The following is a 7,435-nucleotide window of genomic DNA, read 5'->3' on the forward strand; positions in this document are numbered from 1 at the left end:
AAAAAAAAAAAAGAAAAGAAAAAAAGTTATGTGTAATTAAGAACAGAGAGTTAAAATCCAAATATTAAACTTCCATTAGTCATAATTTAAGAAGCAGAATAAAAAGGCTGGAAACATAGTTCAGTGCTTGCCTAGTACCCACAAAGTCTTAGGTCTAATCTCTAATAACACACATACACACAGCAAGCAAAACAAACAACACCCCACACAGAAATGAGGTATCACCGCTAAAGACCTCATGAAAATGAAAGCACATTAATGGGGGGGGGGGGACGACGGACGCAAAATCAATTTCTCTTCCAACTAATATCTAAAAGTATAGAAAAGGTAGTGTCGTTTCTGTCCTGGGGCTGGCATTCTTAGGAGACAAGACCCATAAGCAACAAATAATGTCTCTTGACAAGAAGTGCCAGAAATCGAAGCCAATTATGCCTACTGGAATAGCTATAATAAAGATTCACAGATGTAAAAGGTGGCATTGGTGTCATTAAAAAGGTAAACTTATGAAAAAGAAGTGGCAGAGCTTGGTGATGTGTGCCTGTTAATCCTTGTTACCGAGGCTAACGATGGAAAATTGGAAGTTCAAGGACTGACTGGGCAACTTAAAAGGGACCTTCTCTCAAAATTAAAAAAGGCAAAAAAGGCCCAGGGTGCTAGGTGCACGCCTTTATCCCAGCACAGAGAATGATTCTGTGAATCCAGACAGCTATGGCAACACAGTAAGTTAAAGAAATAAAAGGGGATAGATGCTGGAGACACAGACTCAGGGGCGGAATGCTTGTCTACCATGTGTAAGGCTCTGGGTTCCTTTCCTAACATATTAAGAAAACAAGCAAGCAACAAAAAATAGATAGCTGAGCCACCCGTAGTGACTCATGGAAAATGAAACTCTAACAGAAAATTTAGACATAGCTGGGTGGCGACAGTGTACACCTTTAGCCCCAGTGCTTGGGAGGCAGAGGCAAGCACATGTCTGAGTTGGAGGGGCTACACAAAGAAACCCTGTCTCAAAATAAAAACAAACAAAAAAGAAATATTTAGACTCTTCTGTAAGCAAAAGCAAAGCTGCTCTGTGAATGGAAGTTGATTATTTTAAAAACTAAGTCCTGTTTATGCTTAGCTCCAGCTCTTAGCTACCAAGAGAAGGCACTTGCATCTGGGAAATAGCAGGCCTGCTGGGATCACAGGCAAAGAAGTAGCTACTGCTTGTTGCCTGAAAGGTCTACAGTAGTGAGTGGTTCTCGACCTTCTTAGTGCTGAGACCCTTTAATACAGTTCCTCATGTGGATGACCCCAACCATAAAACCATTTCACTGCCACTGCTACTTCATAACTAATTTTGCTGTTATGGACCATACTGTGCATATGGATCTGGTATGTGCTCCAAGGGATCCTGATCTACATGCTGAGAACTGCTGGTTTACACAAACTTTAATCAAAAGGAGACTTGGGTTTTGAAGGACAAGCAGCTGTACCGACTGCCAAAAACATTACAAAGGTTGGAATATAGAATTTAAATTCCAGAGGGTTATTTTTGTTTGTTTTGTTTTTCAGCACCGGACTTTCTGTGTAGCCCTGGCTGTCCTGAAACTCACTTTGCAGACTAGGCTGGCCTTGAACTCATAGGATCCGTCTACCACTGGCTTGTGCCACAACACTGGCCTGCTTACAGTTTTAAGTATAGCAGAACTTCAAAAGATAGCTGTAGAGCCAAAAGGATGACTAGATCAGAAATATGTAGTAACCAGTACACGGGTGCCATGTCATTTTATTCTGCCTTAAAAGGCAAGCCCTTGACTACAATAAGCTGCATGTCTAGCAAAATTAGCCACACACACTTATCGGAGGCACCTATAGTGATCCAGGTCAGTGTTAGAAGTGTGGCAGTTGTCAGGAGGCTAGGAGAGGCTCTAACATTTAATAGGTAGAGTTGGAAGAGTTTCAAACAGGGATCATTGTACAAGTTGAATGCACCTCAAGATGCTTGTTGTATACTCCCAAAAGGTCAAAACTCTTAAGTTTTTGTTATATACTGACATAATCTTTAAAAAGAAAAAGAAAAGAATTGTTTGCTATTGGAGGCGGAAGAGTAAGTAGCACACTGGTATGTGGTTGCTGCTAGGTGCTGGAAGCGGAGGGAGGGATGGGAAGGAGGCAGCTAGATGTCTAGAACAATTCTTTCATTATATAGGGCAGAACTCATTTCACTGAACAGTCATCAAGCCATAGATTCCTGTTAGAACGAGCTGGTCCAGGTTTGCTTGCACTGCAAGCTCCTGGTTCCGGGCTGTGTGCCCAACCCTACTCAAGAGGTAACGCCCCCCCACCCCCACCTCCCAAAAAAACAAACTCTGGCCTCACTAGGTTGCGACGTGAGTCCTGCTGGGTTTCATTCCCAGCATCGCCCCAACTAGTCATGGCGGTGCACATCTGTCATTCCAGCACAAGCTAAGCGGAGGCTGGAGGATTACAAGTTCAAAATCATCTTTGGCTACACAGCGAGTTCGAAACCCTGTTTCAGAAACGTAACGAGAAAGCAGCGCAGTATGACACAAGGGAGCACTGCGGTGGGGAAAAGAGTCGAGGAGGCTTTGGATTCCCGCCTGGCCAGGGCCCATCCCTTCCCGTGCACACATGGCCCTGGTCTCCGCCCGGCCCGCGAGCCCCCGGAGGCCACTCACTCTTCCAGGAAGTCTAGGAACAGCTTCTGGCATTTCTCGGCCACCTCGTCGCGCACCTCCGGGTGCTGGCTTCCGGCGCCGGGCTCCGCGGCCGCTGCGAGGTCCATGGCGGCCCTGAGAGTACACGCTGCTGAGGGAAGACCACCGCGGAGGAGAGTCCGCAGCTGCAGAAGGCCGGGCCGCAGGTTCCACGCGTAGCTCCTTCCGCGCCGCCGCTTCGCGCGCGCCTCCGGCTAGCCCCGCCCTCTCACCTCAGCCAATAACAGGGCAGGAGCTGAGCTACTTCGCGCCAAACCCGTCCAATCAATGGCGGTTCCGTCCAGAGCCCCGCCCACCGCACGCACATTTCGCGCCAAAAGCAGACTCCATGAAGCTTTTGCCCATGCGCAATGTAGTCGCACCCACCTCTGGTTGTTTTGGCTTGAGGAGCTAACCCCTCCCTCTCTCCCTTTTCCCCCAGAGTTTACGTATAGACTTTTCTTTTTCTTTTTTGGTTTTTGGTCACTCAGGGTTAAACCTACTGTGAATTGTGCATCTGGAGGAAGTAAGGTATGAGCAAACCAAACCACAGGAGAGAGACCCTTAAAAGTCAGGTGGAGGACAGGAGCGATGGCTTAGAGAGTAACTCATTCCGCAGCGGACCCAAGCTTGTTTCTTAGCAGCTACCGGAGACAGTCACCACCTTTAACTCCAGCTTAGTGACTTTGATACCCTCTGCTGACTTATGAGAACACCAGCACGCACATGTGTATACACATACACTCTAAAAAAAAAGTTAGAGATAGGTATATTCTGACAGAGTAAAATCTGCATACCATTTGACATTTTTTTTTTTTTTTTTTTAAACTGAGAGGGTCTCACATAGCCCAGGCTGGCCTTGAATTCTGGGTTCCCGTGGTGCTGGGCCTGAACCTAGAGCCTTCTGAATGTGGAAAAAGGACTACCTTGTTAGTAAATGATCCACATTGCCAGTCCCTCCTCCACTTTGATAGCTTAGTCCTGATAACTTGTTTCACCACCAGCACTTTTATCCTGGGCTTCCAGGACACAATAAACCTGGAACAGAATAAATAAGTCACTTTTTTGAGGCTTACTGGATGTTAAAAATTTAATGCCAGAGTATATCAAATTAATATTTTTATAATCTATTAAGAAATATACTATAGAGATCTGCAAATGAAGGTGTTGAAGACTTGAAGCCTCAAATCCCTCCCTCCTTTGCCAACTCCAAATGTAGCCTTCACTGTGAGATAATACTGGGGTTTTCTAGAGAAACAAAACTGATAAAGACACAGGATTTATTAAGTTTAGCATACAGGTTGTTGTCTGGCTAGTTCAACATTGGCTGTCTTCCAACAAAAACGTCAAGCAGATGGTGGTTCAGTCCACAAGGCTGGATGTCTTAGCAGGTTTTCATTAAATGTTGGAGTCCTGAAGAAACAGGTTCTAATACCATTAATTGCTGCCTCAGCAGCAGGATAGATGCACTTGCCGGTGAGAGTGAGGACAGGCAGGCAAAACCACAAAAGGCTTCCTTCTGTGTCATTTTAGGTATGCTGTCACCAGGTGTGGCCCAGATATTGGATGGGCCTTTTTATTTTTAGAGAGTATTTCTATGTGTACTAATTCTGGCTTCTTGGAACCTGATTCGTAGACCAGGCTGGCCTTGAAGTCAATAGATCCAGCTGCCCTTGCCTTCCAAGTGTTGGGATCAAAAGGGCTGCACCACCACTCCAGGGCTTTTAGGGTGTGGGTCTTCTGATTACAAAAGATCCAGATTTAAGGTGAATCTTCTCACGTCATAGAATCCAATCAAGAAAATCCTTCACAAGTGTGTCCAGATGCCCAGGTTTAGTTGATAGTGTGTGTGGTGTGTGTTTTGTTACGTTTTTTTTTTTTTTTCCTTTTGATAAAGCTCCAGACCAGCTAGCTAGTGCTACAAAGTGAGACCCTGCCTAAAACAAACAAACAAACAAACAAACAAACAAAAGAAAAATGTTTTTCTGAGTCAGATAACCCAACTCCAGAGACTGGATGGTCTCGTTTGTGGTTACTAGTTCTGAATCCTTAGATGTGTGTATATTGTTAGAAATAACAGCAGAAATCAGCAAAGTAAAAAGAACTATGGAGGCTGTAGAACACGTTCTAGAAAGGAGAATAGCAGATCACAAATGCTACGCCAGGGAAGACAACTGGAGACAGCCAGCCCCTGTGGTGCTGAGCTTTTACTTTGGGAGAGGGAAGGCAAGACAAAGGAAGCAGGAGAGAAGGAGGACTAGAGCATTAAGGGTGACTGAAAAGTTAAAACATATATACATATGAAGATACATTTCCTCAAGTTATTCCAATTACAGTGGTAACACTCCCTTCAAAAGATACAGACTAATACAAACTCCAGTCCTAGGCAGGAAAATCTTCTCTTCAAGTTGTTGGCCAAGGAAGTCCAAAAGACTCCCCGCAAAATACAGTTGTCTTAGACCTTGAAGGTAAAACCCTATTGCCATAGACACCACACACTTCAGATCTAGAACTTGGAGAAATCAAAAACAAACCTGAGAGTCTCTCCCCTGAAGATTCCCTCAGAAGCCAAAAGATGCAAAATCTTAATTTTTTTCTTTGTAAATGGATGTCAATTGGAGACAGCTTCCAGGTTGGGGATAGGAGCTTGTGTCAATTTCCCTTGTAAGTACTGGGTCTCTGTTGGCTTGACCCTATGCATGCTGTCACATTCTGCATCCCAATGTGCATCGATGGATCCTGTTGTATCTAGGAGACAATGCTCCCTTGGTGTCATCCATCCTCTCTGGCCCTTACAGTGCTTTGGCCTCTTCCACATAGCCTCCTGAAGCCTGAAGGGAGAGGCTTCATCAAGACAACCTCACTCTCTGCACATTGTCTAGTTGTGGGTCTGTGTTAGTTTTCACCCACTGCAAGAGGAAGTTTCTCTGATGCTGGCTGAGTAAGGCACTGATCTATGAGTATAGACAGGTGTCCTTACGAGTCATTTGTTATGTTCCTTTAACAGAATAGTATTTGATTTCCTCTAGGCCCATGGCCTATCTAGTCTAAAGGCTACCTGAGCTCAGGTACACTGCAACTCCTCTCCTGGTGCTTAGTGCCTGGCATCACTAAGCTTCTACAAAATGGATGTTTTGTCTCTAGGGATGGTGCTACAGTAGACCACAGCCATCAACTCCTGTTGTTGGCAGACAAGTCACTGAAGTTAGAGACTAGCACAGATACGGTGAGTACAGCTCATGTTGATGTACAGTGTGGGACCAGGAAGCACCCCTGGAGCAAGAGTGGGATGGAGGTACCTCAACCCCTGGAAATCTTCCTGAGACTGGCAGGCGTAGGATCACTTCCCACCTGCCCCAGGTCTGTGTGTCCTGCCCACATAACCCTGTGCCCTCACTCATCCCCACCCCAGGGGGTCATGTAGCCCAGTAGCCAGGTTAAACTTTCTGGCAGCTCCTGGAACTCCTTATACAAATGAGGCATCCCCAGCATCCTGGCCTTGGCCAACGATGCCCAATCACCTGGAAAGCCCCTACCCACCCCACAAATGTTTAAGTAGCTGTTGTCCGCAACCCGCCTCCAGCCCCCATTAAACGACCTGTCTCACTGAAGCGATCTTCCAAGAGTCTGTTCTCTTAAGACTCACAGCTGCCTGAGGTCTCCTCCACTCCTGGCCATCCTGCCTTGATCTGCACTACTGAAGCACATCACCCCAAACAGCACCCCAGCCTCCACCCCACCACCTAGCTATTCTGTGTCAGCTGTGCCCAGTGTGCAGTGACCGTGACAAACCAATTTGTGCTGCTTCTTTGGAGGGATCTCTCTCAACGGCACCAAATATATACTAAGATATCTACATGTCGCGCATGTTTGTGTAGACTTTCCCATGTGCTTACTTTTCCTCTGAGGCAGATCTCACGTAGCAGAAGTCCTGAACTGTTAGCTCTCCTGTGCTCACACCCTAGTGCTGGGGTCACAGGCACATCCTGTCATGCACCCTCGGCACTTTTCACATCTAATATTAATATAAGGTTAGTTTACTTTCTATTTTCCCAATATACATTCATCAATAACCAGTTATACAATCAGATTTCTATAAAGTCACACAAAACTATCATTAGCTGTAAGTTTTTATTGAATTTCAGCCTCAGGACTGGTAACAATGTCTCAGTGTTACTGGTTCTAGCCAGTTTCAGATGCTTCACAGGATTTTTGAAAGTAACTTTTAAGACATACCAATTTTATAGATGTTAAAATCTTGGTAATTTCTCCAATTCTTTTTTTTCAATGTCAAGAGTTAAGAGTTCAAATATTGAAAATTTAGAATATTAGTATGGTGGCCACCTCAATATAGAAAAGAAAAAAAATTATATAATCCTAAACTGTTTAAATTTTCCTTAACATTTCCTATAGTGAAAGACTATGAATTTCAACCATAGAAATTTCTCATTAAAACGTTCAAGTAATTCCTATNTAAGGATATTTGAAATTCTAAAACGTTTTTTACTTAAATTAATTTGTACTGAGNTACTTAAAAAATAATTGTGGCACTTTAGTAAGACATTAATTCTACTGCATATCTTAAGTACCTCAGGTATAACCTAATCAATAGCAGNTTCCTGGAGAGAATAAAAAGTGTGGCTTTAAGGCGTGAGTCGTTTGGGGTCACGAGGGAACATTGAGGTCTGACGTACGTTATGCAATCCTAAAAACAGCATCGTCACCCTTTCCAACCC

At 44.5% G+C, this 7,435-nt stretch overlaps 2 protein-coding genes across 2 annotated transcripts in view; both read right to left on the reverse strand.

The window, feature by feature from the left end:
- The window catches only part of Mcm6 (minichromosome maintenance complex component 6), a 28,156-nt gene extending 25,228 nt beyond the window's left edge, over positions 1-2,928 (reverse strand). Inside the window, exon 1 of the mRNA XM_021150920.1 lies at positions 2,682-2,928. Coding sequence (XP_021006579.1) covers positions 2,682-2,788 — 107 coding nt within the window. The 5' untranslated portion in view covers positions 2,789-2,928. The remainder of the gene's footprint in view (positions 1-2,681) is intronic.
- A 3,883-nt stretch (positions 2,929-6,811) lies between these two features.
- Dars (aspartyl-tRNA synthetase) overlaps positions 6,812-7,435 on the reverse strand; it is a 52,620-nt gene continuing 51,996 nt past the window's right edge. Inside the window, exon 16 of the mRNA XM_029475548.1 lies at positions 6,812-7,435. Within this exon, the coding sequence (XP_029331408.1) occupies positions 7,343-7,435 (93 nt within the window). The 3' untranslated portion in view covers positions 6,812-7,342.

This window comes from Mus caroli, chromosome 1 (assembly GCF_900094665.2).
Source record: "Mus caroli chromosome 1, CAROLI_EIJ_v1.1, whole genome shotgun sequence".
NCBI lineage: Eukaryota > Metazoa > Chordata > Mammalia > Rodentia > Muridae > Mus > Mus caroli.